At 31.4% G+C, this 22759-nt stretch overlaps 2 protein-coding genes and 1 non-coding gene across 5 annotated transcripts in view; 1 reads left to right on the top strand and 2 right to left on the bottom strand.

The window, feature by feature from the left end:
- LOC115883258 (synaptic vesicle glycoprotein 2C-like) overlaps positions 1–9772 on the bottom strand; it is a 46155-nt gene extending 36383 nt beyond the window's left edge. The window contains exon 1 of one of the 3 annotated variants that reach the window (XR_004050357.1): positions 2707–3052. Coding sequence is in view for 1 of the 3 variants with exons in the window: in XM_030901594.1 (XP_030757454.1) it covers positions 2707–2785 (79 nt within the window). In the remaining 2 variants the exon portion in view is untranslated. Of the gene's footprint in view, positions 1–2706; positions 3053–9682 lie in introns of those variants that run through there. The other 2 variants (XM_030901596.1, XM_030901594.1) reach the window with 2 other exon arrangements.
- Positions 9773–14163: 4391 nt separating this feature from the next.
- Positions 14164–14281, top strand: LOC115883266. The gene has a single exon (XR_004050360.1). It is a non-coding gene; the product is annotated as a 5S ribosomal RNA (ribosomal RNA).
- Positions 14282–17636: 3355 nt separating this feature from the next.
- Positions 17637–22759, bottom strand: part of LOC115883265 (synaptic vesicle glycoprotein 2B-like) — a 28900-nt gene continuing 23777 nt past the window's right edge. Inside the window, exons 10-11 of the mRNA XM_030901601.1 lie at positions 21253–21380; positions 17637–17934 (exon numbers count right to left, since the gene is read on the bottom strand). Of these exons, the coding sequence (XP_030757461.1) occupies positions 17879–17934; positions 21253–21380 (184 nt within the window). The 3' untranslated portion in view covers positions 17637–17878. The remainder of the gene's footprint in view (positions 17935–21252; positions 21381–22759) is intronic.

Consider the following 22759-nt stretch of genomic DNA (forward strand, 5'->3'; position numbering starts at 1 on the left):
AAGGAACGAAATATGCTGTGAATAATCAAGAAATACCGTAAATTCAATTCAATTCAGTTCAAAAGTACTTTATTGTTTAAAAATATATAATTTTTTGTTAATAAAGCATAATATTCCTAAATCTACACCTAAAACATTTATTGCCAGTAATCTTAAGATTAAAAAACAGTTTTATGAAAAGTAAACAAACGCGTGTAAATATAAAAACAAAAAACAAAAAATTTGTGTAAATATAAGATTGAACAATCAGCAAAATAGGTTTAAACAACTAAGTAAAATAACATACAATATACAGAACAAATATAAGATAAAAAAATTCTAAATTCTAAACACTAATATCAAGGGTGTCCCAGTAGAATTCGTCAACGCTGTAAAATGCCCTACTTAAAAGTTCTTTTTTCAGTAGCCTCCGGACGGTTTTTATGGAATTAACCAATCTTAAAGCAACCGGCAGATGATTAAAGACCTTTCGGCCATCATATATTATAGATCTTTTGACCAAGGTGCTATTTGGAATTGGCAAGAGCAGATTCAGGGTTTGGCGGGTAACAATATTGGGTATAGGACCCTGTAGTCTGTTACGATTTTTAAAAATAAGGGATGATGTTTCCAGAATAAAAAGAAATGGTAGAGTAAGAATTTTTTGAACGTTGAAGTGTTGTCTGCAGGATTCGTTATGTGGTACATTTACAATAAATCGTACGGCCTATTTTTGTAAAATAAAAAGAATGTTCAGTAGACCCTGATTAGCCACACCCCAGAATGGTATTCCATACCGGAGATGAGACTCAAACAAATTAAAATAGACCGTCCTTGCCATTTGTGAACCCAGTTCTCTCTCTTCCCTAATTGCCCTAACAGCAAATCATCCAGAAGACAACTTGCCACTTAAGGCCACAATATGGTCTTCAAATCGCAGATCCCATGAATAATAATTCCTAGGAATGTAGTTGCAGGAATTCCTGTAAGCAAACCCCCTTCGAAATGGAGATTTGTGATGTCACACCTAAGCCCAACAACATGTGTCTTGGATAAATTTAAACAAATGTGATTTGAGTTAAACCACTCTTTAATGAAGGATAAGTCCTGTCCTTGGCCTGCCATAATATTGAAGTGTCATCTGCAAAGAATGTGAAATGTCCAGAGATGTGCAGTTCTGTCAAATCGTTAATATACAATAAGAATAAAATAGGCCCCAAAACAGAGCCCTGTGGAACACCGGAACAGACATTTAACGGTGAGGATTTTTTTCTCGAGCACGTGACACACTGATATCTACGCTCAAGATATGATCTAAACCAGGCAAGAGCACGTCCACGGAAACCATACTTCTCGAGCTTCAGTAAAAGAATTTCGTGATCCACGCAATCAAAAGCCTTGCATAGATCACAGAACCCAGCCATTACTCCCCCCTGAATCAGCCCAACATAGACTTCCTCAAGGAAACTGCAGACAGCATCGTGTGTGCTCTTGGCCTCCCGGAACTCAAACTGCTTATCAGTAAAAAGAGTCGAGTAGATACGACAAAAGACTCAGGTAATAGATGTCATCTACAAAATCAAATTCCTCAAGTGGCAATGGGCTGAACACCTGGTAAGAAGGACGGACATGGTACCCACGAGGAATTAGGAGACTTAGAAGAAGACCCTATCTGAGATGGGACCATAATTTGCAGGTATCACTTGGGCCCGCATAGCCAACAATAGACAACAATAAAGCCCAACTACAAAAAGAGTATTCAATATAAAATATGTGAGGGAGGATACACCATAATTAAAAATAGTTAAATAAGCTAAAAATGATGATGATGATGATGATAGGTTCCATTAGAGATCAGAGTTTAAATGTATTTCGTAAAGCTGTATTTAATTTTATCAAATATGACAAATATATCTTGGTAATAGACATAATATGTAACAACTTATTTATAATAATAGTTATAGGTTAGGCTATATTTGTTTTTCTGTTGTTTTACAATAAATCAATTTTTTAAGTATGCTCTAATCATGAAGAATAGATAAAAATCTAAATGTATCGTGTTCTTCTCACTCTTTTGCAAAGGAAATATTATAAAATTTTGACAATAACTTTATATTTTGAAGCATAAATTAACCGTAAAAGGTTAAAAATATTTTGATTCTTGGAATTGATTTTGAACTTTAATTTATCAAAATTTTGAACAGTTCTTTTCATATTTCTTTTAAATATATAATTTTTCGTTTTTTGCTATGTAAATTTTATATAAAAAAATTACATATTAAAATGTTTTATTAAAACTATCTATTTAAAATATTTCTGTAATGTTTTAGATAGATTACTGGAATAACAACACAATCAACATAACACTCTTCAATTTATACAGTGTGAGTTTAAATAAGTGCAAATATTTTTAGGGGTAATATATCTCAACCTCAGAACTTGAAAATTTGGTTATTTTTGTTGAGTTAAAAAACATAATTTCTTGATAATATGGTAGTAGGAAAAGATCCAGTAGTTCTCAAAATTTAAGCAAAAAATATTTTTTTTAATTTTTAAAGTAAAATAACTCAGTTATTTTGGACTTATTTGAAAAAGGGTAAATAGAAAATATGTCTCTTTTATCGAGATCTACCAGTCCTAAAATATTTGCACTTATTTAAAACTCACCCTGTATATTTAAAATAAAATAACTCATAGAACTGAGAAGCGAATTATATTGAAACCTACCTTTTTCTAATCCATTTTTTAATTTTCCATCACTAATAATACTGATGGGTATACTATTACTTTCACTAGTTCCTTTCATGTTTCACTCTCTTTCTTTCAGTCACTAACAAACTTTACAGAAAATTTACAATACGTCACTAGTTCCCAAACTTTGTCGCTTAAATAACCCAAGCCATATCTTGGCGTGTTGATTTTGTCTGTTTGAATTCAAACAGAGCCCGAATAGATTTTGCGAAAAATCTCAAAGCAGCAGTCATCCAGATATACAGGGCCGGACTTTGAGTTGAGACGTCGGAGATGCTTTTATGCTTGAACTAATTAACTGATTAGGCGACATGTGTGATAGACATAAAGCAGTTAATTGAACTGTTTTTGTTATTAATTGAGCGTGGCACAACATTGAACTTACCGAAGAAAGAAACGAATACACTATGACCTTGGTACTTTGTTCCAGATTATCGAGATTTTTATATAGATCGGTATAAACTTTGTATAATAAATAATATTGTAAATCCTTCAAATTTCGTTTTTTTTTGGGACTGAGAAGTTATTAAACTGTATTTATTATCACTAAAATACCATATGATCGCCAGAAAACTGCGTTATGTTGGCTTGGAAATGTTGATCCATGATATTCACCCTTATTCACCATATATAACTTTACCTATAAAATGTTAGCGATAGCCAGTCTCAATCCAAATCCGTTTTTTTTTCTTCGACTGTATAGTATACATGATGTTTCAAAAAACATGTACCACGTCTTGTGGGCTGATTCCCCTCCCGTAAAAGAAGATTTATTTTTCATATTAACATTGATCCTATTCTGCTTTGTTTCTTATCTACAGGGGATTAAAGTCGTCATTTTATCATCATCATCATCATTTTCAGCTTATTCAACCTTTTCCAATTATAATGTAGCATCCCTCATCTATTTAGATACCCTCTTTGTAGTTTTGCCCATTGTTTTGTATTGTTGGCTATACGGGCACAAGTTATCCCTGCTAATTTCTTAAGATCATAGTCCCATCTCAGGTTCGCCCTTCTTCTAGGTCACTTAATTCCTCGAGGGTACCATGCTATAATTATTGTAGTCCATTTGTTATCCGTCCTTCTTGCCAAGTAGGTAGTAGTAGTCCATTGCCACTTGAGGGACCCCATACAGCACGTCCAAATGAAATTACGTTTCTACAAGGGAGACACATGAGAAACAAAATATGTTAAAGTAAACCTAAGTGTTCATCTAGTTCTAACATATACATATGAGATACACGCAGGTTTATATTGATAGAATTGTGTGATACAGTGTTTACTAGTTGTATACCGTATGCACTCAAGATTCTAAAGAGCTTTTTGTAACGTAACAAATAAAATTATTAAAATGATGAAATCTGACGTCGGTATATGAGACATACAATGTATATGTCATATGTATGTGTGATACTTCGTATCATAGTTGTGCCTATAGTACACACCTTGTAAAAATGTGACGTATACACATAATATAAATTTCTATATAGACACTTTGTAATAGTGTACTGTTGTGTCTACATTCTAGCCTGAAATGAAGGTGTGCGCACGCGCGGATAGCCTCAGCGTAGACACACCAACCAAGTGTATCTTATGTGTTCTCTCTCCTTTCTCCTTTCTAGGAGTGGTATGTGTTAGCAGCCATTATTGTTTTATCATTCGGAAGCTCTATATAAATGTTCTGTTTGTGTGTAGTTTAAAAGAGATTTTATGGTAAGCAAAAGTTTTTAATTACCTTGTTACACCTTCCTAAGAGTATTATTAATATTATAGCAGCGGCTCTTCCCTTACTCGATACCCAATTTACCAAATTTTTACTCCAATGAATGAAAACTCCAAATATTCTTGTATAATGGTTAGCTCTGCAATATATTTTTTTTTAATTTGGAAATAATAAAAATCTAAATGGACCAGAGAAAGAAAGATTTAAACACTTCAAAGAACTTCTTACACTGATATTCGGTAAGTTATTGATGGATCAATATACAGGTATGTTTAATATTCAATAATCAGTTTCATATAAAATTTAAGGGTAAGATTGTCAATCTGAGATTGTTAATCTCGACGAATGAGTATGCTAACAAACCAACTGCTTGGAGGGAAAAGAAGAGAAGAAAATGACTAAACGAGATCCACCAAATCGTCGCGATATACCAGTGTTTACCATTTTAGTATGTTGTTATACTAGGTACTTATATTTTTAATACATTTTGATACAAATTCTGTTCTTTTATAGTGCTTTCTTACTTCTGGTTTCTGCAATGTAAATAATAATTATTTACATTATTTAGTGTTATTTGCGCTAATGCGTTCCATGATATAAAGAAATATAAGAATTTTATTTTTAACCACTTAATCCGTTTTATGGAAAAAAAATGGTACATTTAATGCAAAACAAAAATGGAACAATTTTAAGGCTACTTCTCTTGAACTTACGATCGAGATACTTTTGGAAAATACAAAGTTTTGCCTTCCTAATTTAATTGGTACCATTGAATAAATATTTCTTAAAAAGAACGAAAATTTAGGCATCAAAACTTGTATTATTTCCTAAATTCGTTCATAAGAAGTAGTTTTATCTAGCACAAGATGTACATACGAAGCAAAATACATACATATACACGCAGTAGTCACAACTGCAATGTGTAAACAGAGTTTAAACGTAATACACAAACACTGTGTATCCTACGGCACACTGTGTATCCCTTACTTTGTGTATACGTAAATGCTATACTGTGGCTACATTGTGAGGCGGACGTTTAACCTTTGTGCATACGTGTTGAACTACAATGTGTAAACGTATCATATTTACATCGGGGGAATTGTGTCACCCTGTGTCTACATCTAATAATGTAAACACATCGTAAATGTGATTTGATGTGCTGTATGGGACTTGACTCTGTCGATGACATCTACTACCAGGTTCTTTTGTCGTATCCACTCTATTCTTTACAGTCTCTCTTGGTTATGCTCAGCATATTTTGTTCCATTGGGCGTTGTGCGACCTACAGTTTTCTTATAAAGTCCGTTTTAAGTATCCAGATTTCGCAAGCATAGGTCATCACTGGTAGTACACATTGGTCGAATGTTTTCTTCTTTAGATAAAGTGGCTTTCTAGATTTGAATATGATTGATGCTAACTTAATTCTTCTGTTGATTTCTGGTAGTAGAGATCCCGAGCTATGTATTAGTTGTTCTAAATATATGTATTCTTCTACTATTTCCAGTCGTCATTTATTTTCGATTTATTATAATTTTCTTCATAGTGCTTTTTTAACGATTCGAATGAAATTTTGGGGGTAAAATTTACAATAAGTGTGGGGAAAAGTTAGTGAGAGTAGAGTAAATTAGTAATAGTAATTAAATATAGCAATAACATTTAGTGACGGTAAAAGTTACTATAAAACCAAAAAAGTGTCGACAGATTTACCAGAGACGTGCATATCTATAGGTTATCACTGGAATAATTTTATAAAAAAAACATGTGCGCCACTGGCTTCTTTTTCTCTTGCTATATGATATCTGAATTTTTTTCGCAGAATAGTCCTATAATTTACTACATTTTTTGTTTCTTATAAAAATGCCGCATAGAATCTCGCATAATTTTTGAGAATTGAAATTTGATTTTGAATTTTCCGTGAATATTGTCAAAGATCATTACTTGTGATACTAATCTAACATTCCATATTTACGCCAACTAGATTATTAGCGCATACTAGATTTTATACGACTATATAGCTTTATGTGACAATAAATATTTTTTGTAAGTCAAAAAAGTGTGCAGGGTAGCGTTTTTACAAGAGTTTTTGTATTTACAAAAATGTAAATACTAGATGAATCATTCTATAAAAAAAAGATTTGTCTTTGGAGTTTTAAAATATTTCTACAATAATTTGTGCAGATGTGGGGTTAGTTTTGACCCTTCCTGTATCTTTTCTGTTTTTAGACAAAAATTTAGACATCCAAAATCTTATTCATATCAGCTTGATTAGTTCTAACGGACAAACGATACACTTTTGAATAGAGATAGTTTGTGTCCAATGAACTTATTTTGATTCTAAAAATTCGTTAGTAATTTTATGTTCACGGAATATTGGGACATCCCGTATATAGTTTTAATTTTATGCCAAAACATTAATTAATACGGTTCTATAACTAAGAACAACAAAGGATTGCTTTTTATTTGCTAACTTAAACAATGCCTATATGTAAATGAAAGTATTGAGAAATAAATTTGATTAATAACAGGAATAATAATATATACAAAAAAGATATAATTATAACACAAATGTTGGTTAGAAATGAACGTACCAAAAACATCTAGCAGAATTATCCAAACTCAAAAAAAAACTACTAAATAATATTTTTGTAATCAAAACGTCATCATGTCTCCAAAATGATACAAATGATATAAAGAATGTGTGAAATATAAATAAATGGTTAGAAAATTCCATGTACAAAAAAAATGGTGATCTGATAACTTGGTTAATTGCTTTTTATACTGTGTAAACTATTTATGATAATTTCTTAGATATACGTTTATTAATTAGTTTAGTGTATATCTAGGAAAAAAAGTGAAAAATTTTCGGAGTCATAAATTTCCAAGATTATTTTTACAGAATGTAAATTGCTAAGTTTTGGTATTAGTGTAAAATTCCCATTTAATGTATAACAAACACAGTAGTATTATTATAAATCCTGTATGATTAACTGAGAATATAAATATTAAATAGAATATTATTGATTTAAGTTTTATTATTATTTCAAAAATTGGCATATTTTTATGAAACTTAATTTAAAAAGAGTAATATGTACATCAATTAGGAATTATGTATGTTTATATACCGTGTCCACAGGAAGTAGACAGAAAAGTAATAATTCTAATATGTAAATAACACAACACTGGAAATAGCAGAAGAATATCTGGGACAACAAATACACAGCTCGGGATCTCTACTACCAGAAAAGAAACACAATCATATTCATATCTAGAATGCCACTTTATCTAAAGAAGAAAACATTTGACCAATGTGTACTGTTCCAGAACATGCTGCCGAAGCCGAAGTTTCCGGAATACAGTTCTGACAACCCTGTATAAAGCATGTAATCTTTTGGGCCTCCTGACTCCAACCAATCAAGCAATGAAAACAATAATTAACTTTCCAACAGTTTTTACCAAGTTAAACCTTTAATAAATTCTATTTGTCTGGCCTATTTCGTACATAGCTAAGTAGCAACCAACGGGGGACCTCAAGAAACAAAATTCCGGACGATGTGTTGTAGCTGATGTTACTTCGCTACTAACATCATCTTGAGTATGAAATAAATCAACTTGCACGTTCTATTCCCACCCTCTTCATACAGGTTTAACAGCTGCATGCATTAATATGTATTGCCCTTATTTATTTATACATACACAAGAGTATTACTGACTCAATTCACTGAATTGTTGTAACCTGGTCCTGCTCCAAGCAGCTCAGTTACAACCAGGGGGGTGACAGTGAAATAGGAAAATTGGAAACAGTCATTAGTGTCATTCCTGTCATTCTCCTCACGACAAGTATGGCCGCCTAGACAAGGACAGCATTGTTTTTGTCTAACTATTGTCTAACTTCACAGTTTAGAATTGACAGATTTCAGTTTCAGAGACAACTTCAGATTTGTTCTAGAACAAATTCGAAAATATTCGACGCCATTTTAATTCATTCCGTTTAGTTTCGTTTTGGAAGTTCAATTTAATATTTCGGCTGAAATTTATAAATATAATGGTAATAAAGTATATAAAATATATATTACATGAAGAATCCTGGAGAAAACGACGTTTCTGCAGTAGTAGGTATGTCCCATGTATATGAAAAATAGGTAGTAAATAAACACTGTTTTTACATTTTTTAGATGCAAGAAAAGGGTATTATAATATCTTTGATCGGCGATTTTTCTGAAAATGGAAGCAATTTACAGCAAGGTAAGATCATTTTTAACTATAGCCAACATTAGTTATCTCCAGTATGTGCGATTTATTGTCAATAATGCAATAAATCGGACTGATAATCTGATTATGTTATCCGACTAAAAGTCTCTTTTTGCTTCTTTTTGATTTATAAGCCAGGCCTCTTTGGGAATAATGGACGCTTTTTTAAACAGTATATTTATATTTTATACCTATTGATATTTTTACATTGTTAATTTTAGTATAAAAAAATTGTTTTTCTGTTTTCAGGTTTTTGTATAAGGCTCCCGTTTTCATGTTCCTGTGTCCGTTTTCTGTCCTTGAAGTCTGCGAATACGTGTGTTTATTTACAAAATACTGTAAGTCATGCTTATACCTTAACTAATTTACGTTAAAAGTACATATAATTAACTAATTGGTATTGAAACAATACAATCCTCTATATTTTTATATTTATTTAGTCACGTTGTTCCATATTTCAAATAAATATATGTGAATAAATAATTTTTTGGTTTTATTTATGAAAAGTAAAAATACAAAATACATTTGAACTGAAAGAGGACCCGCCATTGAATAACCGGAAACGGAAATGAAAATTAGCCATCATGTCCTTATCATGTCAACCTGTCAATTGGAAAATTAGTTCTCCAGACGACAACGAAGGCTTTCGGTGGCGTATCGTGTTTCCACGATTTAACACAGAGTTGACACTTCTTTCTAGTTAATTATTTTATGGTTACACCCCCCCCCCCATTTATTCCATATAGCGTTTAAAAAATCTGCATGTGCTATCTTAGACTGCAGTGATCTATTGGATCTGTAGATCCCACCGGATATTTATATGTTTTGATACAGATACTTTTCCGTAATTTTAAAGCACCATTTTCTAGTATTATACATTTTAAACTATATTGATTTACGCACACAGGAAAATAATAGAAACTTAAATTGAACTACTGTGTCTACTATACTAAAATATTATGAAAAATTACTAATTACGTTATCTAGCTATTTCAATTTTGTCCTTGGCTGCGATGTTGGGCAAATATCCAAAACAACGAAAGTCATTACACCACTTTACGCGACGGACGCATTTATTTTGGATAAACTTTACTAGCATGAAGTAAAACAATGTCAAAAGTCAAGACGGTAGCAGTCTCGTGAATTACAGATACGGACTTCGTAATTTTAGTCTTAGTAATTAATATTAGAAATGTATTCAGTGAAACTAAATTTATTTCTTTAGGTAATACTAGAATTTATAATTTTTTTTATAATAACTAATGGGAAAATAAAGATAAATATTTATATAAAGGACTCCACCTTACCAAAAAAATCCTATAGGGGTATTTCGCCACTGCAAGAAAATCTACAAAATAAATTAATTATTTTTTGTAAACACTGCTGCGTTAATCCAACGGAAACTACTTGTCAGCAGTTAGGTTTACAGATAAACAAATTTGCCTAATGAACAAAAAAATTCTTAACGTTTCGGAAAGTTTATCTCTTTCCGTCGTGGGAAGCAAAAAAATACAAAGAATAAAGAAAAAACTATTTAAAATACTACTAATTACTATTTTAATTACTTTCCGAAACGTTAAGCATTATTTTGTTCGTTAGGAAAATTTTTTTATCTTTAAACCTAACTGCTGACAAACAGTTTCCGTTGGATTGACGCAGCAGTGTTAACAAAAAATAACTATTTTCATTTGTAGATTTTCTTGCAGTGGCGAAATATCTAGGTTTTTTTTGGAGACATGAATCCGCCACATAGGTATAGATATTTTTTATAAATCACTTTACTGTGAGCATTTTAAACGATTTCAAAATCAAAATAATAAATATAATTATATTTTTCCATAGTAACTGTTAAAATTGCCTTATTAGGCCAGTAAACGTAGCCGAGTATTATATGTAAAGGTGGAAAAAATTTGTAACCAACCAATATCAACGGGAATGTATAGATAATGATCTCCTATTTAACCCCTCAAAAGTCCCATTCGGTCGCAGTGGGGGAAGTTCGAAAAAAAGCGCCGCCATCTTGGGTTTTTTCGTTTTTTTAAATATCTCCGTTTGGATAACTTTTTTCGAAAAAACTAAAGATACATTTTTTGTAGAGAATTAAATTTACAATATTCTAGCTTCAATTATTTTCTTCATAAAATAAATAGTAATTGAGATAGAGCAATTTTTTTGCTAGACGTTTTATAAATTTTCCACGTTCCAACAAACCAAACCAAACCAAACCAATCAGCTATAATTTTTGCGTTAGCAGTATAATGTTAATATACTGTTAACATACTGTTAATGTACGATAAACCAAGTATAAATTTAAAAATTAAAATAATTAAAAATAACGTTTAAATATTATTTATTAAGTAAAATTATTGTTAAAAAAATATTATTAAATTAAAGTTATTAAATAAAATCTGCTAAGACGTCATTCTGAGCGTCATTTTCGTCCTCAACTAAAATACAAAAGTTTGTGTAACTGATTCCGTAGCACTGACACTGACGTAAGAACATTTAAGATCCACTTTACTACAAGAGCAATTTTTAGGGCACTGACTCGCTTAGCAATTGCAAAAAATTGATTTTAGTAGGTCAGGAGGCCTCAGTAGATCAGGAGTTTCAATTTTCTGTTCATTGAATAGGTGTTAGATTGCCTTTATGATCTTTCTTCCATCCATATTGTAAAGGATCTAACTTATTACAAATCCAATTCTTAAATATAAAAAGTACAACTTATAACATTTCATATAATATATTTTATTACAGTTACCTGAAAGTATGTCCTGAGTAAATGGAGTTTTGCAGAGTTCTCAGTTGGAGGCAATTTAGCTAAATTAAAGGTAGTCTTAAGGGCTTGTCTTGATTTAATCCTATTGTATAGAGTGTATCTAATAATAATATAATAATGGATCCCGTATATAGCGTTTAACGTTTTGGGAGTAGCAAGGTACAGCTTGCCATGCTAGAGCCGTTCGGTATACAAGGAAGGTAATGTGGCTAGTACTACGCTGTAACCGCCTATTATTACCTCAGGATTGTGAATCCCAAATACTCATTTAAGCCTGAGTCGACCTAGGTGCCCAAACTATTTTTATTTTATTAAAAATAGTCGACTGATCGGCTGTGGCTGTAGGATTCGAACCTTCTTCGAACCTTCGAACCACCTTTAGATTGGTAGACGAGAGCTGAACCTCTACACCACCGGGTACCATCTCAGATGGATAATAGTTTAATATAGCTTGGGCAGTGATATAGCTTTAAAAGATAACTTAATTAGTCAAGATTAAATTATCTTTTAAAGTTTAAAGCTAAACAAACTGCCCAAGCTATATTAAACATATTAACCATATGAGTTACACTCTATATAATAGAATTACATCAAGACAAGCCCTTAAAACTATCTTTAATTTAGCTCATTTATCTCCAACTGAGAACTCTGCAAAACTACATTTACTAAGGACACAGTTACCTGAAAGTATGTCCTGACCCAGGACATACTTTCAGGCAACTGTAAAGATATATCTATTATAGGAAATGTTATAAGTTGATTGGTAACAAGTTAGATCCTTTATAGTATGGAAGAAAGATCAAAAAGGCAATCTGACATCTAATCAATCAACAGAAGCCTTTTGACTTACTAAAATTATTTTTTTACAATTGCAAAGAGAGTCAGTGCTCTAAAAATTGCTCTTGTAGAAAACTGGGTCTTAAATGTTCTTCAAACTGTGTTCAGTGCCACGGAATGAGTTGCACAAACTTTTGTATTTTAGTGGAAGACGAAAATGACACGCAGGATGACGTCGTAGCAGATTTTATTTAAAACTTTAATTTAATAATAACTTTTTTAACGATAATTTCGTTTAATAAATAATATTTAAACGTTACTTTTAATTGTTTTGATGCATAAATTTATACTTGGTTTATCTCTATTAACACTATACTGTTAACGCAAAAATTATAGCTGATTGGTTTAAAAAACTGGAAAATTTATAAAACGTATAGTAAAAACTTCTCTATCTCTATTACTGTTTATTTTAGGAAAAAAATGATTGAAGCTAAAATATTCTAAATTTAATTCTCTACAAAAAATATATCTTTAGATTTTTCGAAAAAAGTTATGCAAACGGAGATATTTGTAAAAAACGAAAAAATCCAAGATGGCGGCGGTTTTTTTCAAACTTCCCCCACTGGGACCGAATGGGACTTTTGAGGGGTTAAATAGGAGATCATTATCTACACATTTCCGTTGAGATCGGTTGGTTACTAATTTTTTCCACCTCAACCTCCAGATTGACTGGCCTATATATCTATCAAAAATAGTAGATAAAATAGTACTTTAACCGCAAGGGTAGATTACATGATACTTTAACAGCGAGGAGGTTAAACACTGTATTTCTTCTCGCACGTTTTTTAATTGCTTCAATTTTTGAAAATTTTTGTATTCTTCTTTATAAGTTATTCGGGATTTAAATGGAAGTAGTTTGGATATTGCGTTTATCGCTTCAGCCTGAATATCTGTTGGTAATTTACTTATTTTGTTTTGAGCCATTCTGGCTCCAATTCAATCAGCAATCGACACGAAAGAGAGTTAAACAATATTGACAACTGACAACTCAAAACTGACAACTAAAGAGACAGCTTTATTTATTTGTCAAATTACATAGAAACCAACGCCAACCCAGCACAATATTTTTTCTATTCTCATTTATAATATTCCTTGAAATAATAATTTTTGAATATTTTTTAAAACGTAACTCGCTATGGAAAAAAAATATTGTTTTACACACGACGATAAAATTGCATTATCGTCGTATAAAATACAATTTTATCGTCTTGTATAAAAAATAACTATAATTAGATAAATTAATGTGGAAATACAAAAATTACAACTTAAACAAAATTATAAAAAAATTAAAATTAAAGGAAGTAAAATAAAAATAAATAGTTTTATTTTTTTTATAAGGAAATACCGTAAACGTGAATCAAACATTTACTAAGTAATATTTTTTTATTTTGTTATATAACAAATAATATAATTTAGAAAATAAAATCATTACAGTTTATTACATAGTGAAAATAATTCAGCGATTTAAAATCTTTTTAAAAGTGCGCCTTCACCATTTTGTCATCTAAAGATATTTTTGCCTTTGAGCTAAATAAACTAGCTAAATAGCTATTTGATGATAATAGTTGTGATAATGATAGTAGATATTCTTTTTGCCGTAAAATTAGAATTTGATATAAATAATAAACAGAACGACAATAATGTACAGCTAACCATTTATATTGTTTTGATTAAAAGTTTCAAGTAATCCATTTTAAAAGTCTTCTAATTACTGTTTCTTGTTGTTCTTAATAATTTAAATTTTAAAAATTCAATTATTAATTATAAAAGATTTATTTACTAATTCTTATTTTTGTATACAAGGCAACGAAAAAGTGCTTATTGAAAATATAACTACTTAACATGTAACGGCCATACCACGTTGGCGCACCAGTTCCCGTTCGATCACTGAAGTTAAGCAACGTCGGGCGCGGTTAGTACTTGGATGGGTGACCGCTTGGGAACCCCGCGTGCCGTTACTTTTTTTATATTTTCCTCTTTTTTGGATAAATTTATTAATTTTAATTGATTTTTATTACAGCATCTATCTAATTGTTTATCCTATTTTCTAAAAAAAATATTTTTATTCTATTTATTGAAGTACTACTTTTGTTATTTTTTATTTTCTTCTTTTTAGAATATATTTAGTTATTAATTTATTTAGTTTTATTAAAACCTTCTAAAAACATAACTAACTTGCCCCCGACAAGTCGGGTACAGCCGTGCTAACCTTTTCTCGATGGTATTAGCGGCACTTTTCACCACGCTGTAACTTCGTTGTGGATAAACCAAGAATATTTTTCATTTTTCACTACACATGAAGACATACTATAGCTGGCTAGATTACCAAAATATCTAGTAATTATACCTCATAGTTTATGAATTAGAGCTTGTCAAATTTCTTTAATTTCGACTTTTACTCACTGACACATCATCAAAATTCTAAGTTACTTCTAGAAGAGTTACAACATTGTAACTCTTCTAGGGGGTCTTCTTTGATAAGGGGTGCGGTTCCTCGGTCTTGCCGGAACCCACTTGGGGAATCTGTTTTTAAGTTCAATCTTTCATCTTCATTGATTTTTGTATATTTTAGCTACTAAGTTTTTTATTTGAACTGTCTTTATCACAACTGTCTCACCTCATCCTGCAAGCAGGCCCGAAGCAAATTAGTTGCTGAGATCCCCCCTCCCCCCAACCCCGTCTTGTTAGAAAATATTCCACTTATAACACATATGCGCGAGCGAGGTAAAACTGGTATATTATTTTATTATTTCTTTAATTCATTAAAAAAAATATTTTTAAAATTTAAATAAAAGATTTTTAAACAAATAAATTTTTAAAATTATATATCCGACTTTTAGCATTCAAATAATATGTGGCACTTATAGTAAATTTTTCCCTCAAAATTTAATTCGAATCGCTAAAAGCACTTGGAAGAAAATTATATATATATATATATATATATATATATATATATATATATATATATATATATATATATATATATATATATATATATATATAATCGGTTTAAAACGTTCTACGTCTTCCGATGCCATCTCTCCATGCCTGTCTGTCTCTCCATGCACCGTCTCCGAGAATCTTTCCTCCATAAACGTGTCAATCCTTCCTGCCAACTTCTTCTCTGTCTACCCGGTTTTCTTCTTCCTGCAGGTTTCCAGTTTATAATTTGCTTTGGGATTCTTATTTCTGCCATTCTTTGGACATGCCCGTACCATATGAGTTGACTGTTCTTTATGTCGTCCACTATCGTATGTTTAACTTCGTTCATTAGTTATTCGCTCGAGTCTTGATTTGCCTGCTGATCTTCTCCAAAAATCCATCTCTGTAGCTTCCAGCATTCGTTTTGTTGTTTCCTTAATTGGCCAGACTTCACAGCTGTACGTGGTTATACTCTTTATGATGGTATTGTATATTAGAGTTTTGTTCTTGTTGTTTATGCTTCTGTCCCCCAGTATCCCATTCAATACCGTGATAGCATTCCTTCCAAGTTGGTTTCGTTCTTTAATTGCTGTATCCAACAGTCCATCATTTGTGATTTGCATACCCAAATATTTGTATTTTGTGCAGCACTTAATTTTCTTCCCTTCTTCTAGTATTAGATCTTGTTGTTCTCCTCCGATACACATATATTCTGTTTTGTTAGTATTGATCTCGAGTCCCCATTTCTGATATTTTTCTATAAGCTTACGTGTCATATAATTTATGTCATCGTAATCTTGTGCTATGATCACCTGATCGTCCGCGAAGCAAAGTGTGTAGAGCATGTTATCCCCAATGGGTACTCCCATATTTCTACATTTTTGCTTCCAACCTTTGAGAACTTGTTCGAGATATATCTTGAACAGTGTTAAATACAGCACCCTTGTTTCAGACCTTTGGTTCCATTAAATCCTGTTGTTAACTTTTTGCCGACTTTTATTCTAGTTTTTGTTTGTTTATATAATGATTCCACTGCTTTTATTAGCTCTACATTTATATTGGGTTTTTCCATAGCTTCCCAAAGTCTCACAAGGGGAATGCTGTCGTATGCCTTCTGCAGGTCCACGAACACAAGATGTAGCTCTTGGTTTATATTGTTTACTTATTACTTGAGTGACTGTAAATAAGTGGTCCACCGTCGATCTTCCGGCTCTAAATCCTGCTTGTTCTTCGGCTTCTATTTCTGGGTATTCGTTTTCGATCCTATTTCTCAAAATTTTTCCATATATTCTACTCACGGTGGCTGTTACTGATATTCCCCTGTAGTTTTCGCACTTAAGCACTTAAGCAAATTATAATAAATCGAAAAAATATGAATATTTGAACCCCCTGTAGCTATGAAACAAACCAGAATAGGATCTATGGTGATATGAAAAATATATACATACATACTGCCATTACTCGCTGACGAGTATTCGACACACATCAGAAGATGGTCACGCGAGGCGTTTTCTTTCATGAGCTTTTCGGTGACTGAAAAGCCCGATACGTGATGTTATCTGCCTACCGCACTCCGGACATTCAAGAGTTTACAATTCTTCTCCATTGAGTTCTATTATGAGCTGTTTCTTCCCACTCATTCTGCATATTAATCCCCTTTTTAATTTTTCGTGGAAAATGTCCTTGTACCTTTTGAGTTATCCACCCGGCCTCCTCTTACCGTCTACAAGCTCACCGTTTAAGCAGAGATTTTGGTATGCGGTTTTCTTGCATTCTGCATACGTGACAAGCTCATATTAAGCGGGATTTTGTAACCATGACTTCAATACTTTCGCAGTTAGCTTTTTCAAAGACCGACACGCTTGAGACGAGATGAAACCATCGGATTCTTAAGAGTTGTCTAAGGTGTCTCTGTTGCAACTTGTTTAATGCGTTCATGTGTCGGCCGTACGGCCACCCAGGTTTCGCTCCCATATAACATGGTGGGGATTATAATTGCTCGGTACACCGCAAGTTCTGTTTTTGTACTCAAGTCATGGTTGTAGAAAACCCTGTCTTTTAATTTCCAGAATACTCTTGAGGCGCTGATAATCCTGTGCTGAATTTCAGAGTCAATATTGGCCTTTTCCGAAATCAAACTGCCGAGGTAATTGAATTCCGCCACGTAATCCAATAGTTCTTCTCCTATTTTTATAGCATTGTTGTGATCTTCCGGGGGAGTGCACATGATTTTAGTTTTGTCGATGTTTAGCTTAAGGCCCAAAGCCTCGTATGCCCAGGTATATGTGTTCAACATTTCTTGTAATTGTCGTATTGTGTTTGCAACTAGAGCGCAGTCATCAGCGTTTTATGTAATGTATTGAAGGATAAAAAATAAATAAAACCTATTTTTTATTAAATTAATTTTTCCCTTATATGATATATTTTTAATTTGAGTATTTACATTTCATAGAAATAATTACTAATATACAATGTAATACTATTATTATAAACTAACATCACAATTCGTTTAATGTAATAATTGTACAAATATAAAAATCACTTCTTTAAAAACCATGATTGTCTGTTTTTTGGTCCTTTCTTGGTTGGACTCTACAAACAGAGCGGATATTTTGGGTATTAAATTTAAGTCATATTCATTGCAGAGCCTGCATGTCAGTATTTGGTAACAGTAGACTCAGCAAAGCTGCAGCTGAAAGAGAAAACAAATTTAAACATTTAAAAAAAAAATATGTGTACTACTATCTACTATCTACTAATACAAACTTCTTATTAAAATAAATTGAGTTATACAGGCTGAGTCTTAAATAAGTGTAAATATTTTTGGGGCAGTATTTGGTGGTAAACCTTTCGAACATGTAGAGCATTAGAAACTAGATTGTAGGAGTTGATTTATTTATAATAACTACGATTAATATTATGCATATTATTAGATCACACACTGAGATTTCAAATTCACAATAAAAAAAGTTAAAACCAATATCTTTGAATTGCTGACCTGGATATTATTTATTTGAATTTTTCAATTGGCTCAATTTTCCTTATTCAATGTAAATTAGCGCTAATCAATATTGTTGAGATGAATATAATCAGATTAAATAATTTAAAAAAAAATCTAGAGTCGGACTTGAAATTATTTTAAATAATGATTAAATGGTTTTGTTGTTGTTACTCAAAACAACAAGGTATCCAAAACAAAAAAACATTATAAAGTGTGGCATATCTTTGTACTCATGAGTCGGAGTTATTTCAAAACCTAAAATAAAAAATGCAGGTCTGTATTTAAAAAATTAAGTTGACCTCTGTATCTCACAAATTATCAGCTAATTGAAAATCTAAAAATACTGTCAGATAGCCCTACTAAAATAGCTATGAGAATGTGCAATTAGCTTTTTAATTTTCTAAAAAGTAAGGACTGGAAAAAATAAAATTGATTTATTGTAGTTATGAACTAAAGTTATGTTTTCTCAAATAGAACACGCTGTATATTCGTAAATTTTAAGATCACAAAATATTTTACTTTTAAACTATTACCACTAAATCGTTAAATATAATTTATTTTTTTCCTAAAATTCTCTTTCAACCTTTCTTTCAACCAAAATGAGATACCTTGTATATATTAGGATGGAGTTGAATGGTTCAAAATAAAAAAATAAAGAATTTAAGGGGATCAGAAGGCGCTAGATAATATTTAATACCCTAAACAAAACTGTCATGTAAGGGATGGACCTCAAATATGGCCGACTTAAATTCCGGTTTATCAGTGTCGTTCTAATTTTATTTATAAAATGTAAAACTATGATGTAGGGTAGACGTGGGGTAGACTCAATAATTTGTTGTTTTATTTTACGTTGTGAATAAATGTTGGTAGTTATTAAAATTGTTATAAAAATATATAATTCTAATAAAAATAGATAAGTTATAATAAGTATTTATTAACACAAACATCCGATACGCTACTGAAGCAGGTAAGTCAAATTAACGTATCTAAATTCTTTGACATCTAATCTTTGACAAGTAATAAATAAAAGCTAAAATGCAAGAAAAAATATATAATTTAGTTAATTTAAGTGAATTTCATAAATGATCGGTTTACTACACGTATGTATATTATATAGTCACTTACTAGCGAAAAGTTGTTCCATTATTTCACTCAATTTTTGCCGAGATCTACCGCACGCTACACAACCAACTATTTTAGAGTCTTTTTGATCAATCGCGATAGTGTCACTGTTAATTTAAGTTCTACCATAATTTCCATCTAGATTTCCTACCTTTATACAACTATCAGTAGTAGAATAAATAATAAATAACATAAAATAAGCTCCGTAAAGACTGACAAATCCACAAAATTTCAAATCAAATTCAATTGTGTCAAATGAATCGTCAAACCTTTGAATAAGAAGACTAAGGAAGGAGCATATCAAAAATCTTAGGTACACCGCGATGGGCCTCAAATATGGCCGACTTAAATTCCGGTTTATCAGTGTCGTTCTAATTTTATTTAAAAAATGTAAAACTATGATGTAGGGTAGAAGTGGGGTAGACTCAATAATTTGTTGTTTTATTTTACGTTGTGTATAAATGTTGGTAGTTATTAAAATTGTTATAAAAATATATAATTCTAATAAAAATAGATAAGTTATAATAAGTATTTATTAACACAAACATCCGATACGCTACTGAAGCAGGTAAGTCAAATTAACGTATCTAAATTCTTTGACATCCAATCTTTGACAAGTAATAAATAAAAGCTAAAATGCAAGAAAAATATATAATTTAGTTAATTTAAGTGAATTTCATAAATGATCGGTTTACTGTATACTATGTATATTATATGTGCTGCCACAATTTCCACACGTATGTATATTATATAGTCACTTACTAGCGAAAAGTTGTTCCATTATTTTACTCAATTTTTGCCGAGATCTACCGCACGCTACACAACCAACTATTTTAGAGTATTTTTTGATCAATCGCGATAGTGTCACTGTTAATTTAAGTTCTACCACAATTTCCATCTAGATTTCCTACCTTTATACAACTATCAGTAGTAGAATAAATAATAAATAACATAAAATAAGCTCCGTAAAGACTGACAAATCCACAAAATTTCAAATCAAATTCAATTGTGTCAAATGAATCGTCAAACCTTTGAATAAGAAGACTAAGGAAGGAGCATATCAAAAATCTTAGGTACACCGCGATGGGCCTCAAATATGGCCGACTTAAATTCCGGTTTATCAGTGTCGTTCTAATTTTATTTAAAAAATGTAAAACTATGATAGTAGGGTAGACGTGGGGTAGACTCAATAATTTGTTGTTTTATTTTACGTTGTGGATAAATGTTGGTAGTTATTAAAATTGTTATAAAAATATATAATTCTAATAAAAATAGATAAGTTATAATAAGTATTTATTAACACAAACTTCCGATACGCTACTGAAGCAGGTAAGTCAAATTAACGTATCTAAATTCTTTGACATCTAATCTTTGACAAGTAATAAATCAAAGCTAAACTGCAAGAAAAATATATAATTTAGTTAATTTAAGTGAATTTCATAAATGATCGGTTTACTACACGTATGTATATTATATAGTCACTTACTAGCGAAAAGTTGTTCCATTATTTCACTCAATTTTTGCCGAGATCTACCGCACGCTACACAACCAACTATTTTAGAGTCTTTTTTGATCAATCGCGATAGTGTCACTGTTAATTTAAGTTCTACCACAATTTCCATCTAGATTTCCTACCTTTATACAACTATCAGTAGTAGAATAAATAATAAATAACATAAAATAAGCTCCGTAAAGACTGACAAATCCACAAAATTTCAAATCAAATTCAATTGTGTCAAATGAATCGTCAAACAGAACTGTCAAGGATCCCCACCCTAGAGAGCTTTCATGGTGGCTTTTCCGCCGACCATGCATGAATACGTGGATAGCATTATGCTCCTTCCTTAGTCTTCTTATTCAAAGGTTTGGACTAAAGACAATACCCACCTATCATGAAACCACCGACCACAAAGAATGGTGGTTCACATCCACTTTTTATTAAAAAGGGAAACACTAAATTTCCACCCAGTGCTCCTATTCGACCTATCATCATTCCCAATGCTATGGCTAACGTTCTAAAATATAAATAAAATAAATAGACATTTGAAAAAATATTCCATAAATTTATCTATTAAATTTCTTATTACTTTAGTTTTTGATTAATTCGATCAATAAAATAATAGCAATATTTTGTAGTATTGTTTGTTCTCAGATGCAAAAAAACGCAACGGAAAAATTTTGTTCGTCAAGTTTTTAAAGTGTTATATTTATTTTATTTTTAGCCCTATCTTCTTGATTTTTTTAGCAAACTGTATATAAATATATGAACTTTAGTTCGTAAACTCAGTTTATTATAAACTTTAGTATTTGATTACTAACTATTTTACAGAGTTAATCGAAGAGGTCACCTGTTCCCTTTTACAAACTAATTTTGTGAGCTGAAATTTTGAAACAATTAAAATTGCAATTTTATATTTAATTTTGCATTTTTTTACATTGATTCTCTGACAAGGTGCTCTCTCTCTCTCTTCAGTCCTGACCCTCATTAGGTAGTGTAGGGGTCAGCGTAACATCATGGATGATTTTTCTCCATGCGCCTCTGTCTTTTGTCATCTCGATGACATCGTGCATTGGCTTGCTAGTCGTGATCTGGTCTATCCATCGAGTCGGAGAGCGGCAACGTGGTCTACTTCCCTCCAACTTGACTTGAATTATGAGTCTTTCAATATTGTCCGCACTTTTCCTCATTATATGTCCAAAATATTTTAGTTGTTTTAGTCGGATTGTACAGGAACGCCTCACGGTGGGGTATTAGCATGAAAAAGGTGATCGAAATTCGGAAAAGCAAATGTGTTTAAGATTTCCCAAAAAAAGATAAATGATAAGTTAAATCATGTCTGTCATGAATGGCTATGGGTGTGTTTAGTTGCATTCATTTGTTTCAACGAAACGTCAAAGTTGTTAGAGTCAAAGTTCTCAGAGATAAGAGGTAAATGGCTAAATTTTATGTTTAAAATTATAAATTATTGTTGTTCTTGTGCTCCTTTTACGTTTATATTATTGTTTTGATTGAAAATGGCTCAGCAAGCTGAAGGTATGTATTCTACAAAAACGTATTATTTATTTTGATATTCTCTATACTAACGATTTTTTTTTGCAACTAAAAGTTAGGCGTTCAGAAAATTTGATTAAATTTGTGACATTTTTATTACACTTAGAGATTTAGTTACGCATTTCGAAGAATTCAGCATATTGTCTATATACGTTTTACTTAGTAAACATTGGGCTTCCATATAGTAAAATAAAATACTGCGATTTTTTGCGACTTTGCTGATAAAGTGAGAAAAACATTCTTGGTTTCCTCTAATTTGCAAATCAGTGATATACTAATGAGAGGTGTAAACCGCGATGGCATTGTTGTGTACAAGGCGATCGCATTAGTGCCAGTAGCAGT

This window comes from Sitophilus oryzae, unplaced genomic scaffold, assembly GCF_002938485.1.
Source record: "Sitophilus oryzae breed Bouriz unplaced genomic scaffold, Soryzae_2.0 scaffold_1853_pilon_pilon, whole genome shotgun sequence".
Lineage (NCBI taxonomy): Eukaryota > Metazoa > Arthropoda > Insecta > Coleoptera > Curculionidae > Sitophilus > Sitophilus oryzae.